This window comes from Gopherus evgoodei, chromosome 3, assembly GCF_007399415.2.
Source record: "Gopherus evgoodei ecotype Sinaloan lineage chromosome 3, rGopEvg1_v1.p, whole genome shotgun sequence".
NCBI classification, from domain to species: Eukaryota; Metazoa; Chordata; order Testudines; family Testudinidae; genus Gopherus; species Gopherus evgoodei.
The window spans coordinates 159622065-159641309 of record NC_044324.1 but is presented as its reverse complement, the minus strand read 5'-3'; the positions used below and the strand labels follow the sequence as shown (position 1 = coordinate 159641309).

Sequence of the window (19245 nt, the reverse complement as noted above, 5' to 3'; positions counted from 1 at the left end):
AGTTTAGGTTCACAAGAGTCATGCAAAAGGCAAAAATACCCTTTTAAAAAAGTGTGCTCCTGTTGGTACTGCCAGCTTCTAAGTCAATGACATGCAAACACTGCTAGGAGTGAGAATTCTTCCAGAAACTTAATGGGCCGAATGAGCCTGAACACCTGACAACATTCACAGTCCAACACTGTTCACCACTCTAAACTCTCCTTCCATGGTCCTGTTGCTTCGTTCCTGGTGAGGACCGAGCAGATGCTCTGTGCAACAAGACATCTTGAACAAACATTGTGTAGTTAAAGCGCAGACGTGCTGAATGGAAGAACCCGGGACATCATCTGAAAAGACAGGCCATATTTATCCCTGATGAGCCACCAGGTGGCACACAGGACCCTGCAAATCTCTGGGACAGGAGCTTGCCATAACAGGGCCCCCGGCCACCAGGATTTACCTGTTCTTGGCTCCCACAGCCAGCAGTGAGAGCACCCTGCACCCCACAGCCACAGCTTACTTTTAAAATAGTTTATTTCTGGTTTTAAAATATACATCAGTTTGAAAATCTCAGAAAAAACATGTTAGTTGCAGATGAACAGGCTGGAGTTGGGACACTGAAAAGTGGGGCCCCAAGAGCCAGTACTGCCAGACACAAGAAGGAGGGCAAAGGCCTGATGCCCCATGGACGCAGCCTCAGAGCAGGTTGCTCCTTCTCTCCTGGCTGCCCAACATTCCCCTCACCATTTCTCTTGTGGGCTCTGCTGCTGTCTGGTCACACTCCAAAGGAAATGGCACGTCAGGACCAGGGCCTGGACTGGGCCTATGGGCATTCCCTTGCCCTTGCTTCTAGCCTGATGTGATGAAAGGCAAAAGGGAGATTAGCTTTTGCCTTACAGGAATCAGCACAGCAACTGATTCTACAATCAGGTGGTTTTAATTTTTGTCCGGAACAGCTAAGGACAGCCAGTTGCAGGGCAACCAGGGACCTTTGGATTGAGCCAGGAGGGGAAGCACCTCTCGTGGAGAGATGGAGGTGATCAGACCCACCTACACTAACCAGCTCAAGGACCAGACACAACCAAGGTCAGCCTCATGCTCCCAGCAGCTTGCAGCTCACAGGTAGGTCATGACACACAAGTGAGGCCATGCAGCCCAGGAGGCTTGGAGTCAAGCTGTGCTGACAAGGTACAGGAGCCTGATCAACAGGAGAGGCCCTGTGGCTGGGGCATGAAGATGGGGTGGGAGGAAGCAGCAGCTTGGACCTCAGCACTGCAAGGAGGCTACAGGAGATAGAGGAGCTGGGCTGGGCAGAGCCCCCCCACTTACACACACACAGGTTTAGAACCTTGCAGGTTGAGGAGGCTCCCACCACTAGCACCAATTTGTTAGGGCAGCTGTGCTGAAATACTGAGTCCCGCCCCAGTGCCACACTCAGCTGAGTGGCCAGGAACAAGGAAAGTGCATAGGCAGCCGCTGTGACCAGAGTGCCCAAATCTATTCACACAGGAAGCAGCCATGGGCTGGGCCAAGACACAGGAGAGGGAATAGCTCCCTTTCACACAGGGCCATCCCTAGCCATTTGGGTGCCCTATGCAGCCCCTCCTCCCGGACGGGGGGCTGTGTGGGGCCCCAGGCCTCCCCCCCAGGGCCTGGGAGGCAGGAGCAGGGGGGACACTTTGGGGGGCCCCACAGGAATAACTGGGGGCCAGGAGCAGCCTGCTCCGCTTCCCTCGTGCCGGCCCTGTCGCTTGGGGAATCGGATCCCCTACTCACTGGCAGCAACAAGAAGCAGAGCAGCCTGGCTCCAGCCTGCTTTACGGTGACCCTGGAGCGGGGAACCTTTCCCTAACTCCTCCCCTCCCTCCAGTGACACAGCTGGGGCCGGGGTGAGGGAAGCGGAGTGGGCTAGGGCTGCATCGCTCCACTTCCTGCCGCCAGTGACTGGGGGGCGATTCTTTCCCCAACCTCCCTGCACTCACCAGCAGTGGGAAGTGGAGCAATGCAGCTGGGAGCTGGCGGAGTAGCGCAGGCTGGGGCCAGGTTGCTCTGCTTCCCGCAGCTGCCGGTGAGTGCAGGGGTCACTGGGGGAAAGAGGTGGAAAGGGTAGGAGGTGGGGCGGAGGGAGTTGTCCAGAGCCCCATACCCCTTAGGGATGGCCCTGCCCCTTGTAGTGGGGGCAGCCCATGGGAAGGCCAGCCAGGGAATAGGGCTGGTCGCCAGGGCTGGTGCTGCCACGTATGCAGCACGCAGCTGCCTAGGGCACCATGATATCTGGGGCAATTTGGTGCCTAAGGATGGCCCTGCTTTCATATGCCCTGCAGCCTCCAGGCTGGAGCTGAGAGCAAAGCTTTGGCCCTGGCTGCCACCAGCCACAAATGGAGGGGCTTAGGGAGGGACACTGCCCCAGGGCAGCATCTCTTGCTGCGTCTGAATGGGAGCTTCCTTCCTGCAGAGAGAGGCTGCACCCTCCATACATAGCGAAGCACAGGGCAGCAGCTCACTCTCACTGGAGGAGGACACCACAGCTCCAGCTTCAAACCCATCACAGCCAAGGGAAGGGGTCCCCCGGCCCAAGGCAGCAGCATAGAGACCATGCCAATGTGCTGGGTTACACCTTCGGGGTGGAGAGAGAAAAATCCAGAGAGGCAAGGAAACTCATAATGAGACACTGGGGCTCTATCCTCCAAATAAAATATCTACACTCCCGACTTCTCCCCTTCCCTGCCCCAGGGACACTGAGCACATGAACACTGAAAAGGAAAATCGTACCAACACTGAACATGAGGAAAATCAAACACACAACTCCAGCCCCGCCAGTGGCGAGGCCTTGGAAGGGCACCGGAGCCAGCCCGGGACCCAGCCAGAGGGAGGGGTGCACATGCAAAGGGGCCTCCCCAAAAGGCCTGCTGAGCCATGAGGTACCATGTCTGCACACAGCAGCAATAAGCCCTGCTCCTCAGGGGGTCTCCCTCTCTCCTCAGAGCCCTTGCTAGGGCCCTGCCCAGAGGCAGCTTACTACTGTCTTTTATTTGTTGCTCTCCTGGGGTAAAATCCTGCCCTGGAGTCCATATGGCTCTGCTGGAGTAGAAAGGCCCGGATGGGAAAGGGGAGCCGGTGGCTCCTAAGGCAGGACCTCACCCCAGACCTCTGGGCAGACAATGGATTGGCTGTCAGCTGCTTTGTTCGTGTATGCAGGAAGAGAAAAACAAAACATCTTAAAAGCAAAGGCCTGGAAAGAAGAAAAATGAGAGGAAGACCCAGGAGCAGAGAAATCAGCACCAGCCAAACAAGAGCCAGGCCAGTGCAACAGCCCCCAGAGACGGGGAGAGACAAACACAATCCAACCCACAGCACAGAAACCACTGCCATGGGAACTCTGCAGGCCAGCCTCACTGAGCAACTGCCGGGGGCAGCTCTGGCCCACTCCCACGGCAGAGGGAACTGGGGCTCTCCCACGGCATTGGCTCTGCATGAGCCACATGTTGGGCCAGGCCCAGGAGCTAAGCAGCAGGGATCTGCAGGAAGCTTTAAGGGAGAGCCAGCCACGAGTGCCAGTTTCCACAGAGATCAACATAGCAGCTGGGGGGAACAAAAATAGCAAAACCACCGTCCCCAACTCAGTGCTCTTGACTCACAGCAGGGGGCCAGGCAGCAAGGAACACCCACCCCCCAGGGCAGTCCTCATGCCCCACTCAGCCTGCAGTGGCTCACGGGGATCAGACAAGACCAGGGCAAAGAGTTTCTACTTGTTGGCACAAGTTGAAAGGTAGGAACAGAGCAGCCATGGGCATGGGCACCAGCACAAGTAGGGCCACGGCCATGGGCATCAGCCTGAAAATGAGAGCATGGGCATGGGCACCAGGGCAAGGTTGTGAGCATGAGTGTGAGGGCAGGCCCAGGCCCCAGGGTGAGTAAGGGCATGGGCCTCAGGGTAGGGCTGGAAGATTGAGTGTGACGGCAGGCACCAGAGGAGTGGTGAGCACAGGCATGGGCATGCATGCCAGGCCGAGCGAGGTCCCAAGTGTGTGTTCTGGTGTGGTGGGTGCAGAACGCCGGCAAGATCCTGGCGCCTCAGGATCAAAACCAGAATAAATATAAGGTAGGAGTGGAGCCTGCAGCCCCCTGGGGCATGCGTGGTGCCGGGGACACCAACCCCGTGAGTGGTAAGGCAGCTACAGCACTGCCCTGGGGCACTGCTCCCTGCCCAGCCTCAGTTGAGCAGGTTGCCTTGCTCCTGGGCCTGCGTCAGGCTGTCCTTGCGATGGAGATGGTGGACACCCATCCTCTTGGGGCTGCGGTGTGGCCGCCCTGAGGGAGGCTTGCTCCTGCATTCCCCGCTCTCCTCCAGGGCTGCCCCTGGACTGCTCTCCTTGGTTGCTTGCAGCAGTATTTCCCTTTCCTCAGCCGGGCTCCCAGGTGAGCCCAGGTCCACATAGTCCTTGTGCTTCTCTGGCAAGGGGCTGCTGAGCTCAGCGGTGCCCCCGCCACTGCCCTGGAGCAGCTTCCGGGCTTCATCCTGGGAGAAGTCCGTGCCATAGTCGGAGGAGAAATGGCTCCTGCGGGCTCGGGACTCAGTGCTGTCTGTGTCCACACTCGAGTCCCGGCTCACGGTCCAGCTGCAGCTCTGCGCAGACTCCTCGCCATCCGAGTAGGCTGAGGCTGCCCTGCCCAACTCCTGCATGGAGCGGCTGAATCGCTTCTGGAGCTCCGGGGCCATGTCATGGCTGAAGGAGGTGCGGCTCACCAGCACCTGCTCTGAAGTAGGGGGCGCCTTGTCCACAAACATCCGCTGCCAGTTGGCCAGGAGGTCCTCCTCTGAGCTGGCCGAGCTGGCGAAGGCGCTGGGGATCTGGGGTGGACTGCTGAAAGGGCTGCTCTGCGAGGAGCCGTGTGCCCGGGCCCCCTTGGGAGATGGCTGGTAGGAGCAGCTGGAGGCTGAGTGGCGGCCCTCTGAGACAGGGCTGTTAGGGAGCGTCCGGTGCCTCTCACTGCTCTCGTCCTCGCCCTGCACCAGGCTCAGGGAGATGGCCTGTCGCGTAGCATAGGTGCAGTTGGGCAGGGGGCTGTTCTTTGGGATCCTCACCTTGTCCTCAGAGAACTCAATCACCTTACGCCCTGGGTACATGGGGTGGGGAGGGGAGGGTGTAGGGTAGGGGCTCAGCTTCTCGAAGGCAGGCACCTCCTCTGGCAGGCTCTCCACACTGCTCTGTGGCTTGCAGCCCCCGTTCTGCTGCTTCCCCACTTCCCCTCTCTCCTTCCCAAGCAGCCCTGGGCTGGGGCAGGCGTCCAGCAGAGCTCCACTCATGTCCACGTGCACAAAGACATCCTCAGCCATGGGACAGCTGCCGCTGCTGGACTTGGCAGAGTTCAGGACCAGTGACTCAGGCTTCTCCAGGACTCTGGCAATAACTGAGGTGGGCACAACGTCAGATGGGGCCAGGGTATGTGCAGCCTCCTGCCCAGGGCCTGGGGACTCCTGGGTGCTGTGCAAGTGCTTATTGACCATGTCCTGCAGCTCGTAGGGAAGCTAGGGAGAGAGCGAGAGGGCATTAAGCAGGGGCTGAAACAGCCCCTCAAGGCCTCAGCAGAGCCCGGAAAGGCTGCGACAGAGCCACAAGCAGCACTTGGGAGACTGCAATACGCTGCCTGCTCCACCCAGCCCTAGCAAACACCCCACACTTGCCTACCCCCTAACATACTCACCTGCTCACATGGGCATGGCCCAGCCACCTGACATACATGCTGCCCTCTCCACCCTCAGAACAGGCCTGCCCCACAGGAGGAGTTAGCAGAGCTTTCCCAGCTCTAACTTCTGGCTGCAGGATGCTGCTGCTCTCAGAGCACATGGGAGCCTGCCCAATGGGCCCAATTCAGGAGAGGAAGCAAGGGAAGACTGCTCATGGGCCTCAGGCCCTTAGCTTATGAAAGTGGAGATGAGGCCTAGCTGGTGTGTGCTAAGCAAAGAGGCTATTGATCAGTGGAAAATCAGCTGGTGGTTGCGTAGAAGTGACTGAACAGCCCCCACTGGCAGGATGTGCAGCTCCCAGGGAGCGCACAGTAATAACAGCCCCACTGCCTTGGCAACCTGCCCAGGATCAGTATCGATGACTGTCCTAGCACTTGCCGACTCCCCCGCCTGGTCCAGCTGCCTCACTGAGGCATCAGCAGCTGGGACAGAGCCTTGGTGACCCCCACCCCTCACTGTGGGTTTAGCTGCTGGTTCAGAGTTCTCAGCACCAGAATAGTAACACTCGGGGCATGCCAAACATTTCACTGCACCCTGGGGGCAGCCCCTTTGAGTCCAGGGTAAACTGGCTGCAGAACCAGGGTGAGCACAGACCTGCCACTGCCAGCCAGGCAACCAGGTCAATTCCACCCTGCCTATTAAATATCATGCTGCCCTTTGACTGGCCACACAAGCACCACAGTGGAAGATTAGGGTTGGGCTTTGTGGACCCCCTCTTGAAACTCCCAGAACCCCGAGCCATGGCACAGGCTGCTGCAAGAGGGATCCCACAGTCAGACAGGCGGGGCCAGGGCACACAGAGTGGGAACAGTGGGTGCGAGGCAGAAGGTCCCTGCACCACTGCATTTTGCCTCCAGTGGCACCCGAGTGTGGCTGAGCCCTCTGGGGGTAGAATTCAAAGCTCCTGTGAGGGGAGACAGCTGGGAGAGGTGATGGTTACCCCACCAGTAACTGATACGGTGACCTCAGGAGCGCTAATCTGAGACATGCTTGGGGGACAACACACCAGTCACGTGCTCACTCACAAAAGACAAGCACCAGGGCTGGATGTGCAGAGTGCTGGGAGGGCTCTCTAAGGGGCTGGGGTGCAAGGAGCCCACATGACGAGGCTTTATGGAGAGGTGGTGAGACTCCCGGGGCTGGGGCCAGATTCCGTTCCAGGAGAACAAAAAATGCCAATCCAAACATGGGCTCCTCCGTCACCCACGGGGACAGGCCATTCCCAGCCTAGTGCTGCACCCAAAGCCTTGCCCTCCCTCGTGCCCCGCCTGCCGACAGATCTGAGAGCCCCCAGGGGTGATGAGCATACCCAAACCTGGCACAGGCAGCCACGTCAGTGAGCCAGACCAGTGCATCCCGGTTCACCTGGCCCCTCAGTAGGCAGGACGGGCCTTGCATATGGCTAGGTGCGAAGGGGGAGAAGACAAAAAGGTCAGCGAGAGGCCTGCTCCTCTACCAGCTGCCTTCAGGCACCCGACAGGCTATCGGATTCAAGGCTATTGTGCTGTAGACAACTCCCTCCCTTGGAAAGGCAGCTCAAGGCTCTTTTTATATCAGTTCCCAACTGAGACGTGAAATGGAGCCAGCTTGAAAGAGGAGCCAGCAGAGGCCTTGCACAGGGGGACGGGAGCTCCTTACACCTTTGCCTGATGCTCGAGGAGGGAGGGGTCACTGGGACACAAGGCAGCTTCCCCACCCCCACCTGCAGAGGAGAGCAACCAGGTATGGAGTAAGAGCTGGGCACAGAGCAGCTGTGAGCCCCTCCACCACCCTGCAGCAGAGCTGCTACTCACGTCAGCAAATTTGTGGTTCCTGAAGTGGGACTTGTTACACTTGAGCAGCTGCACTGCGAGGTTACAGTCCTGCCGATAGCGCTCCTGCCAAGAGAGAGCACAGGGACGGGGGTCACACTGGCCTCACCTTGTTCCCCCACACACAGCCAGCAACGCATGCAGGGCCCAGCTCCAGTCCAAGCAGATACCTCACTCACATGGGGAAGGGGAGGTCAGCCATCCTACATCATGGGGCTCCCACCACTCCCCTGGGGAGGCTCCTTTGCAGGCTGGTACCTCTCTTGGCCATTCAGCTGACATGCTCCTCTCCATTTCAGCTCCTCAACTAGCTTCAAACTGGAGAGTTCAGTGCCTAAACAGGCCCTCACAGCCCTTCTCTGAACTCCTGCCAGCATTAACAACGTGCCCAGAATCAAGCGCAGGATCCCAGGTGCTGTGGCACCAAAGCTGCATGGAGGGACCATCCCTCTCCCGGCTCTGGACTGCTCAGTCTTTAGTTTTGCAGCCCAAACTCAGGTGGGCCTTTTTTGCTGCCGCTTCACACGGCAAGCCCAGACCTCATTTGCTCTCCGTTCAACTTCTAGGACCCAAGTCAAAGGTCATGCTGCTATTTCCTGCTTCCTCTCTCTATTTATCTGTCCTCACTGGCGCCCTCAGCTCCCCACAACTTCAGCCATGATTAAGACTACAGTTATGTCACGGAGGTCATGGAATCCGTGACTGCCACTGACCTCTATGACATTTTCCGCCCTGGAGTTGGAGCTCCCAGCCCTGGTGGGTGGGCAGCAGTAGCCCACACAGCTGCCCAGTGGGCAGACTCCCAGCAGCTGCCCGGCCGCAGCAGGCAGTGGGGACTCCCCACAGCTGCAGCCAGTAGCTGGGGGACCCTACAGCTACCAGCTCCAGGGGCAGGGGGACCATGCACTGCAGCAGTGGGTGACTTGGGAGCCCAGCAGCAGTGGGTACTGAACCCACCTGCCCCTTTTGTCAGGGATATTTTTAGTGAAAGTCAGGATAGGTCACAGGCTGCTGTGAATTTTTATTTCCCATGACCTGTCCATGACTTTTACTAAAAATATCTGTGAGAAAAAAAAATAGCCTTAGCCATGATGAATGTCAGCCATGTGCTGCTTGCCCCTCCCCATTCATTAGTAAGGAAGTTATAGACCAGACCTTACATGATCAGCCATGAAAACTCTACCATCCATTTCCCCATGCTGAGCAGACAGGCTGTGGGCTGGACACTTACATTGAGCTCCTCAAGTTTATTGATGGTAGTTTTGGCATCTAGCAGCTTGTTAGTGAGCGCCACAATCTCCCAGTCCAGGGTCTTCCGGTCCATCTCAGCCTTTTTTATCTGGGGCACAGGAATACAAGGCATAAATCCCACCAGAACAGGCTGGCCTGGTCTCTCGTCCCACCTAGCCCCCTGCATAGCACACAAACACGTTCAGCTTGCAAATAAAACCTTCCAGACAGATGGGTAACAGTTCCAGCTCTTCACAGAGGGAGGGTCTCTGACAGCACATGAAGCCAGCCATCCTATGCTGGCTGCTCAGAATTCTTGCCATGTTTGTTAGTTACTGAAGTGAGGCGAGTTTGATCCTTCACAGCCCAGTTGCTCTTCCTATCCTTCCTGCAGTGGCAGCATACAGAGACTGAACTCCCTCTCAGGTTTAGAGTCACAAGTGGACCACACTGGCACTGGGGAAGAAGCTTGCATTGGTGCTTCTCTGGAGATACACAAAAGATTCAGTCCCTGCCAAACCAACACCTTTCACCTGCAGCATAGACCACTGGGTTTGTGACATCCAATCCTCTCCACCATGGCAACAGGAAGCTGTTGCTCAGAGAGGCATGGGAGTCAATGATAGATACAGCAGAAGTTGACTCAGCATCAGGAAGGCTCTGCTTTTGCATAAAAGCTCAGGGAAGACTCTGGGGCTTGCCCTGGTGTGACAGGACCTGTCTGTGCAGTTTCATCTTAGTTAATTCTGTTCCCAAAGGGGAATATTTCCTCACTGGACTCCCAATGGGTTCCCTGCTCAGGGGAAATAACGTGAGGACTAATTGCAGTGAGGGGGCAACAGCTCAGAGCTCCCGATCCAGCTCCTCTACTTGTCCCAAGTCCTCAGGGCCACAGAAGCCCCAGAATCTGCTCTCAGTCTGTGACCAACAGGGCCCATTTGTGGACCAGTGGTGGAGCAGGGCCTGGTGCGACAGGCGGTGACGCATGCAGGAACGAAGCATTTCTGAAACATGGACTGACTTTTTGGCAATTGCATAAATAATATTAACCCTGAAAGCTTCTAGTGCCAAGGGCAAGAACTGACCCTGTATTCTCTGTTAAGGGCAGGTGAATGATGATGACTAGAACAAGCGTCTCTTTACTTACAGTATGGGTAGGCCAAATGGGTTCACAACCGCCCACCCCCATAACACAAGTGTTGGAACCTGTGAACACTACACTTCCTAGAAGGCACTGCTCCATGTGGATCAGAAGCAAATGCTCACATTTGGCTGGAGCACTGCGTGCTAGGACCAGTCGTCTCTGCGGACAGCTGTTTTGTTCAGTAGAGGTGGAGCCCTTGGCTAGATGAGTTTGGGGCCCCTCAGTCAAGAATGGTGCAAGTGGGCCAAGTAATGTGTGACTGACAATGAAAATGACAGGCTGAGACATGTGAAGAGGAGAAAGAAAAAAAACCACACAAACGAAAAGACGCAACTGCAAAAATCCAGCTTTGGCTGAGAGAGGCCTGAGAGGTGAGTGCGCCCAGAGTGTGCCAGCGGCAGCATGGGGAGGAGAGAGAGAGAGGGGGAGGGAGGGAGAGAAAAGAAACAGCCATGAGTGTTATGAATGCACACAATACACACACACATATGCTGGCTCCGCTCCAACAGTCCCAGTCCCCTGGGAGCGATCCCCTGGAGCCTCCAGGGAGCAACACATCCCTGGCACCTTTCAAAGAGGTTGATGCAACATGACAATTACATTGTGGGGAAACCAAGCTCTGGTTCATGATAAAGTGGGAACTCAGCAAAGTACCCAGTTCAGGACAATAGGCTAGGCCTGGGAAGGATCATGGCCAGAACCTCCCCCATGAGTGCTGCAATGCCTGCCCTGTAAGCCAGGGTCCCTTCCCTCCATCCCAATACACAGGATTCCCCCACTTCCTCTCCCCAGAGGCTCAGCAGGTCAGTTACCAGGGTATGCAGCTTCTCCTCCAGGTCCTGATTGGTTCTCTGTGAAGCAGTGTAGCTGTTCTGTAACCTAGAGAGGCACGAATGTCCAAGTGAAAAGGAATCCAGGCCATCAACTCAAGTCCTCTTGATAGCCTGGAAGACGAGAGCTGCCCCTCACACACCAGGAAAGACTGCTTGCTACAAAGCATACGACATGTTAACTCTCTGCCCTGATTCTCTCTCTTGGAGGCTGTGATCCCTTCAGCTCTGAAGCTAGACTGGGTCAGTATTTGGATGGGACACCTCCAAGGAAAAACAGGCTGTTGCAGGAAGTGGTGTGGGCACTCTATAGCACTGGGCTCAAATGTGGCAGTAGAGAGTGCTGTTCTAACTAAGGTGCTGCCTTTCAGGTGAGACATAAAACAGAGAACCCAGCCAACTACAGCCACTGATTGCCCTTTGCATTTGTCAGGGTATTAACCCCCAAATCCTGGCTAAATTCCAACTCAGGCCATGTCTACATCTAAAATTTTGCAGCGCTGGTTGTTACAGCTGTATTAGTACAGCTGTATAGGGCCAGCGCTGCAGAGTGGCCACACTTACAGCAACCAGCGCTGCAAGTGGTGTTAGATGTGGCCACACTGCAGCGCTGTTGGGCGGCTTCAAGGGGGGTTCGGGGAACGCGAGAGCAAACCGGGGAAGGAGACCAGCTTCGCCGCGGTTTGCTCTCGCGTTCCCCGAACCACCCTGCAAACCGCAGGGAAGGAGACCTGCTTGCTCGGGGATTCGGGGAACGCGAAAGCAAACCGCAGGGAAGGAGACCTGCTTGCACGGGGGTTCGGGGAACGCGAGAGCAAACCGGGGAAGGAGACCAGCTTCGCCGCGGTTTGCTCTCGCATTCCCCAAACCCCCCTGCAAACCGCAGGGAAGGAGACCTGCTTGCACGGGGGTTCGGGGAACGCGAGAGCAAACCGCAGGGAAGGAGACCTGCTTGCTCGGGGGTTCGGGGAACGCGAGAGCAAACCGGGGAAGGAGACCTGCTTGATTACCAGAGGCTTCCTCAGGTATGCTGGGATACCTGCTTATTCCACGGAGGTCAAGAAAAGCGCTGGTAAGTGTCTACACTTGATTACCAGCGCTGGATCCTCTACACCCGAGACAAAACGGGAGTACGGCCAGCGCTGCAAACAGGGAGTTGCAGCGCTGGTGATGCCCTGCAGATGTGTACACCTCCTAAGTTGCAGCGCTGTAACCCCCTCACCAGCGCTGCAACTTTGTGATGTAGACAAGCCCTTAGCCTTCACCAGCCTGCCAAGTGAGTCCCTAGACAGAGGTACCCTGTCTCCCCATAGCCACATCCTCCCCTCTGGTGTTTGCCATACCTGCGGAATTTGTCCTTGAATTTCTCCAGCTCTTCGCGGTTCTGGCCCAGCTCCAGCTCCAGGTAGTCCTGGCCGGACTCCAGCTCCCTCTCCATCGCCTCCATCTTGTTGGTGACATAGGCCAGCCGCCGGCGCAGCTCCTCGTTCTCATGCTGCAGCAACCTGAGGCATACAGAACAACGCTCCACTCAGTAAGCGATGGGGGCTGCCGGCCTCAGTGCAGACACCAGCATCTTAGCTCACTTTAGGGCACTGAGAAGCAGAGACCCCATATAGACACTGATGATGCTTCCAGGTGGTCCTGGTGGCACCATCCAAATAGGTGCTAATGGCCCCCATCCCCTTTCTAGCTTAGCTATTGGGGAGCATACGGGCATTTCACCCACAAGACCTCTCCTGTGAACGGAAGGGATTCTTTAGGCTCAGATCTCATCCCTCCTCTCATACCCACAACGAGACATCACGGTGTCTGAAAGGTGGCTGTGTGCATACACTGTCCATGGAGGACTCAGTTGCTCCTCTGGGCTCCCAACTATTGTTCCAAGCCCCAGGACAAGGACTTTGGGAGAAGGCTCTGCAGGTTAAGAATATGGGGCATTGGCAGAGCTGGGGGGAGCAGAAGTGGACTAGTAGGGGGGATGCTGAAGAGGACAGGAGTGAGCTGCACGGATAGAGTTTGGGGGCAGTTGCCCTAGGCTGCTGTTGCTCATGCCGTGGGTTTTATTTTTATGAGAAGTCAGTGCCTGTAGCAATAAACTAAACTAGCAGGAGAGATGTGTCTGCGCAGCTGAAGAGATGAGAAAATTCAAGCCCTTGCTTCCTGGCAGCACAGGTTGCTCTCTACTCTTGCAACAGGGGCAGAGAAGCGTATAGCAGCACCGCTATCCATGTCACCAGCTCCCTCTCAGGTTACAGCATTTGAATAAAGTCCACTAGCCAAATGGGCTGCACAGCTTAGATGTCCCTCCCTGGAAAATGAAACCCACTCAATAATTTATCCCAGCCCATACTGCAGAAGTTGGACATGAAAGAAGCATCGCAAATCCCCAGCCCCAACCCCAACCCTAACCATGCAGTAGAGCAGGAGTCCCTGCAATTGCTGGGCCAGTGAGTGCAGCTGGCATGGGGAGCTCAGGCTGTGGAGGGAGGCATGGGCAGCATACTCATTATGGGGAGATGCCATGGCAGCCTCCAGCAGGCCCCATTATAACACTACGTGCTGTGCTCCCCTCAAACAAAGAGGCACTCACTCAGAGGGATGTATGAGAGACTCACTCCTACATGTGTGCTTTCACTGTGCTCAACTGTTCAGAGAAACCTAGAAAATACAGCCTCTCTCTAGCTGCATCTGTTCTTCACTTGAGATCTTGAGGGGAGAGAGATCCACAGAGCTGCCTCCTGCTAGTTTCTGTCTGTGCAGCAAGTTTTCGTTCACTGTCAGCAGTGGGAGCTCACACACTACAGTGGGTCATTCCAGAATGGTAGTGCTTTGAGTTTTCCTCCCTTTGATGGTGAAGAATAGATGTTTAGAATCAGGTGTGTTTGCCCCGCCACCTCAAACTGTAACAGCATTAAAGGAACCCTGAGATGGGTCTCCTAAAGGCATCCCGTCTGCACAGCGGCTCTGCAACTGTCCTTTCAGGGAATGCAGAGAACCACAGTGAAACTTGGCAAGTGGGAGCAGAACAGAGACACACCTGCCCCAGTCTCTCCATGTGGGCCTAGCTTCTCAAAAGAAGGGAAACCCATCATGCAGATTCAAAGGGCTAAGCCATATGGCGGAAGCTGGATAATGGGAGTTGGGAATCAACACACACACAGCTGCAGTGAGATTGGAGCATGAAAAGGAAACAGGACACTTACTTCATCCTTTCTGCATCCGTCAAGGGCTCCTGTGGTGAGAAGAAAACAGCTGTAAGAACCTCTCAAAATAGGTGTCAGACTCAAGCAAGCACCAAAGGGCAAGTTATTGAGAGGTGAACTCCTCCCACTACCCCGACAGCTCTGGGCAGGCCATGTCACGCATAGCTAGCAAAACTGGACTCTACGTGCACTGCTCAGACACTGCTTCTCAAACTAGTCAACATCAAGGCAGACCACATGGTTTACTTCAGGGTCAGCAATAGTCTAGGTTAAACCAGAGACTTTCACAGACAGCCTGCAACTTCTTTCTCGCTGTGCTACAAGTTCAGGGACCCTGCAGTCATCACCTCACAGCTGCTGCCTCAACCTTCAGCAGCCCCACAACGTCTGGGTGATGAGGATGGGAGTCTCGTGGACCTGCATACACAAACTTATGAACCCTTCACTGTGGTGGTAGTGGTAGCACCCCTGTAGATAATGAAAGAACTGCTCTAAGTGGCTGAGGAGCTGGGAAGCAGCTTTTCCATTTACTTCACCCAGGAAAGCCCAGATGAGGGTTCCTCTGTGCTCAACTCGAGCAGGTTACTGGAACCAGGCTCCTGGGTAAACCTGGACACAAAAACAACACGCAACATGCTGAAGGCCGAACAGCCCAACAGAGGGGCCTACAGTGTTGGGAGCAAGTCACCTGCACCTCTCCAGCAGGCACGCTACGCCAGAGCTCCTGCACATAGGCAGGGACAGGGGAGTGGGTAGGAGCAACTTAGCCTCCCTGCTCTGTGGATTTGATGTGCTAGCCCAGGTGACAGCAGCTGCCTCTCAACATGCCTCACTTGTGGCTGGGACAAAAATTCCATCTTCAGAGCCAGTTCGTGCTAGCAGGAATGGCCCTTTCTGGGAAGAGGAGACTAACCCAGGAAGCTGGAGGTTTCTCTTTGGAAATCCCAGGTTGTTCTCAATGACATGAAGGAGCAGCTTTGGGACATACTGGATGGAGCCCTGGAGCCGTAGCCAAGCAAAGCACACAGGTCCCCAAAGATGACACTGTGCTTCAAAAGGTGCATATTAAGAGACATACAAGGGTCCAGGCATGGGACCCTGCCACAGAGATTCCCTTGGAAGAGATTCAGTGCTAGCAATAACATGGTATAGAAGCCGGCCCAATCATGGCCCTAATGCACAGTGGGGCCATGTCCCGCTCCCAACAACCTACAGTGCACTGCACTGGCCCACCCTGTACAGGGTGGCCCCATAGCTCCAGCTGCACTACACATGCCATGTCCCCAGCACTAACTGCACTGTATACAGCCTGATACTGCCCCAGTCCCAAGTGCACTGTATTAACTCATACCATATGCAGCATCACCGCCCTGCAACTGCCTTGCTTCTGAAGACTCCAATTGATACTAAGCAGTCAGGTGCACAGGAGATGGGTGATTCTTGTTTAAATGAGCCGATGTCCCAGGAGCCCACTGGGTGGATGGAAGGGGGAGGGGTTGGCAGCTCTCCCAGACAAGGACTCTACCTCAATAGACAAGGGACTTCTCACATAAATACGGGTCTGATTTACCAGGATATCCAGCCATGTGGGGCACATATCTTAAAGCACTGGGAGGATTCAAAGGCCCCCATAGGGCACTAGACCATCCCACTGTGTCCAGCTCTGCGCACTGTAGGGTGACCAGATGTCCCGATTTCATAGGGACAGTCCCAGTATTTGGGGCTTTTTCTTACACAGGCTCCTATAACTCCACAACCCCATCTCGATTTTTCACACTCGCTATCTGGTTACCTTGCACACTGGTACCCTGCAGTCTGCCAGGCATATTCTAAACCCAGAAAAGTAGACAAGCCTGCAGTGGGGAAAGAGGCACCAGCTGCGGCTTTTATGGCTAACAACTTCAAGGGGCAGCTGTTCCCTTCGCCCCTTTGAACAGAGGCACTGCAACTGGGTCACAGCTGGGAGCAACACAACCAAGGAGCAGGATCTGCCACCAAACAGGCTAGCGGGGAGGCTGGAGGTTCAAGAGGCACTAGCAGTGTGTGTGTGTGGGGGGGGGTGGCAGGCACAGATGGGCCAGGTCTGGGGAGTCACGAGGGTGATGTTCTGTCCCCACTGAGGTCTCAGCATTTTGCTCTTGGGCATCCCTAACAGCCAGTTCAGGAGGAGCCTCCCACTGGGCAACAGTGGGGGTTGGGATGAAGACTGTACCCTACGTGAGCCTCAGAGCCCCTCACGCCACTTGGGAGGTCAAAGTTGCTTGGCCAGGCCTCCCTGGGGGCAATGGAGACTCCACATTCTATAGATCAACATCCGAATGGACGAGATGAGAGTTCAGACACAAAAGTCCTGCCCCTCACTCCCCACATCAGCATTAAGGGTGCCTCCGGGAGCCGAGGGGGGTGGGCGTGGCTTTTTGGAGACCTCTATCCCCATCCTGGGTGAGGGGCCTGGGCTCCAGGACTCTGGCACCTACCTTGTTTAGTGCTAGGCTGAAGGAAGGGGAGGTTCTAGGTGAGGCAGTGCCCTTCTCCTGGCTCCAGTGTGTCAGAGGGGAGAAGGATGCGCTCTCTAGGTAGCCTGGCTCTGTCACTGGCTTCTGGCCAGATTTGGTGCCAAGATGCTGAGGCCGCACTTGCTGCAACTGGTGCTTGCTTCGGTCCCTCTCTCTGTCCCTTCCTCCCTCCTGACTGGTTTTCCACGAAGACAGCAGTTGCCGCTGCTGCTCAGAGGACACCCCTGCCAAACCCAGCTCTGCCAGCTGCTGCAGCTCATACTGGCACAGATCCACTACCCGTCTTTCCATAGAGAGGAACTTCTCCTTGCTGTCCTTCCTCACCAGGACAGGCTTTCTCCTCAGCCTGGGGGCCCTCTCAGCCTCCTCAGGGGGCTTCCTCCGGCAGGAAGCCATTTCCAGACCCTCACGCTTCTTATCCGCCTTTCTCCTGCTCAGGCGGTGGCTCTTCTCAGCTGCTCGCTTGGCCCCCTCAGGCTGGCTTTCCTTCAGACCATCTGGAGTGGAGCCTCTTGGTGAGGAAGGAGAGTCCTGGCCTCCCCCTCCTCCTCTGGCCTCCCCCAGGGATTGCAGGTGGACAGGGCTCAGCACACGGTGGGTGATCTCATCCAGGAACTTGGAGAACTGCAGCTTCTCCTCAGTGACCTTCTCCTGGCGCTTGATGGCATCGGCAGTGCTGCTGCTGCGCTCCAGCGAGCGTCTCTCCCTCCGGCTGAGGCACAGCTGAGGGTCGCTGTACTTGCGCGAGCTGTGGCCTTGGGCCAGCATCTCCACCGAGCGGGACTTGCGCAGGCTCTCAGGGCACACTTCCAGCATACCTGTCTGCTTCAGGATCCCTTTGAGAGGCAGACGGGTGGCAGACACTTGGAACTTCCTGGGAGCTAGGACCTCAGCAGGCTCTTTGAACATGAGGGAGCGTTCCAGGCTCCTGCTCTTGAAGGAGCAGGTGGGCCTCCGGCCTTCGTCTCCAGACACCACAACCGTCTCCACACTGCGGCTCATGAACTTGCTGAGACGCCCCCGGCTAGGGTGCCGGCAGTGCTTCCCGCTCCGTCTCCCTGCCTTCCCACTGTGCAGCAGTGCAGGTGACAGAGTCCGGCTCTTCAGGTTCAGCTCCGCTCGGCACCCTGCTACCTCCTTGTCACTGCTCGACTCCAGAGACCAGGAGGAGGAAAAGTTAAGGTTGCGCACCTCAAACCCATCCACCTGTTTGAGCTGTCCTGCCTCGGTGTAACTAAACCCCGCCTGCTGGCGTAACGGCGCCAGGCCCTTAGCCGCCCGGTTATCTGTTACCTGACTCTGCTCGGCCAAAATCACGCCGTCTTGGTCATCTCGAAGGATGGGCAGATCATGGCGGATCTCGCGGTGCTGTGGCGGTGCCTTGCGGTAAGGTTTCTTGGATGGAGCTGTGCTCGTCATTCTCCCTCCTGCTTGGGTGCGACAATGGGTCACCTGCCAAAAGCAGAACGGGCAGAGAGAAGAGGGTCACCAGTGTCCCAGCAAGCCCAGAGGGCTTCCCAGCAGAAGGAGATCAAATACCCTATCTCCCCAGCAGCTCCCCATCCAAAGTGCTGAGAGAGTAGGAGGAGCTGGCTGCCCTGGATCCTGAGGCAGCAGCCGCAACAGGAAAGGGGAACAGAGAAGAATTTAGCTGTGTCCTTCTCCCAGCCAGTGTGAACAGAGAGTTGGTACAACCCCCCGCCCCCACCGCACGCGCACGCTCACGTACAGAGTGTGTCCAGATTATATATAGTAAACGAGAACAGGCCTCAGAGCAGCATATTGATTGGGCTCTTTAGGAAAGGCCTTTTCTAATATGGAAACTGCAAGCCTTACAGGCAGCTGCGATGGTCAGGGCAGGAGCTATTGATCTCGCACAGTCACTGCCAACAGGGGCTACATGGAAGGGGGCAGCAGTCATTAAATGGAGTCCTTGGTTTGCACTAGTTAAAGCCAGATTGTTCCTGGGTGTCTAGGGCAGGGGATTTGGGGAGCTGCGACTCTCAGCAGAGAGAAAAATAAATATAAGCACCATCAAAGCATGAGATGGCAGCTGGGGTGCGTGATGTCACCCAGCCTTCAGGCAAGAGGCTGGATTATGCTATGCTCATCAGTAGCGCTATAAGGAAGGCTAGATCAGTCACCGGCCCATCCCCTCTACCTGTGGCAGGCTCAGACTCCCACGCTTCAGGAGAAGTGGTGCAGGATCTGAAATGGGGCAGAAACACAGGCAGAACTACAATAGTTCTCTGTGGACATGGAGGGGGCTTCTGCTTCCAGCCATTTAGAGGCGATTGCAGCGGAGGGCAGAGCTCAGGAAAGCTCTTGCTGCCATCCAGGGTTTGCACCACTTCAGTAAGCACAAGACACAGAGTGAGGCAGGCCACACAGCAATGAAGGTGTCTGCTGATGTTTCCAATGCCAAGGGCATGTCCATCCTCTCTTCATGTACTGGGGTAAGCAACACAGCTACCCCTACGCTCAGAACAGCCTCCCTCTTCCCACCCTCATCGGCTGTCCTTCTCCTTGCCTTATTCTCCCAGCGCTGATAATCTAACACTGCTCTGTGCCCATGCACCTCCCCTTCCTTCAGCACTTGTGTGGCATCTCTCCAGCTCCCCTGAATTCAGACTAAACCCTCTCCCTCAGACAGGAGCTGCTTTACCGGGGCAAGAGCCCTCCCAGCCTGACTCCTTTCAGAGCATCATTCCCTCTCCCATAGGGAAAGCAGGAACCATTAGTTCAATGGCTTGAAGACTTCCTGTTCCTAATCATCTCTG

At 56.0% G+C, this 19245-nt stretch overlaps 1 protein-coding gene across 11 annotated transcripts in view; it reads right to left on the bottom strand.

The window, feature by feature from the left end:
* Positions 1–1982: 1982 nt before the first annotated feature.
* The window catches only part of TJAP1 (tight junction associated protein 1), a 52336-nt gene continuing 35073 nt past the window's right edge, over positions 1983–19245 (bottom strand). For 10 of the 11 annotated variants that reach the window (XM_030557157.1, XM_030557155.1, XM_030557156.1 and 7 more), the window contains 8 exons: positions 17759–17917; positions 13950–13978; positions 12087–12248; positions 10726–10792; positions 10248–10277; positions 8771–8878; positions 7522–7605; positions 1983–5509 (listed from right to left, as the gene is read on the bottom strand). In XM_030557157.1, coding sequence (XP_030413017.1) covers positions 4193–5509; positions 7522–7605; positions 8771–8878; positions 10248–10277; positions 10726–10792; positions 12087–12248; positions 13950–13978; positions 17759–17884 — 1923 coding nt within the window. In that variant the 5' untranslated portion in view covers positions 17885–17917 and the 3' untranslated portion in view covers positions 1983–4192. The remainder of the gene's footprint in view (positions 5510–7521; positions 7606–8770; positions 8879–10247; positions 10278–10725; positions 10793–12086; positions 12249–13949; positions 13979–17758; positions 17918–19245) is intronic. The other variant, XM_030557165.1, reaches the window with a different exon arrangement.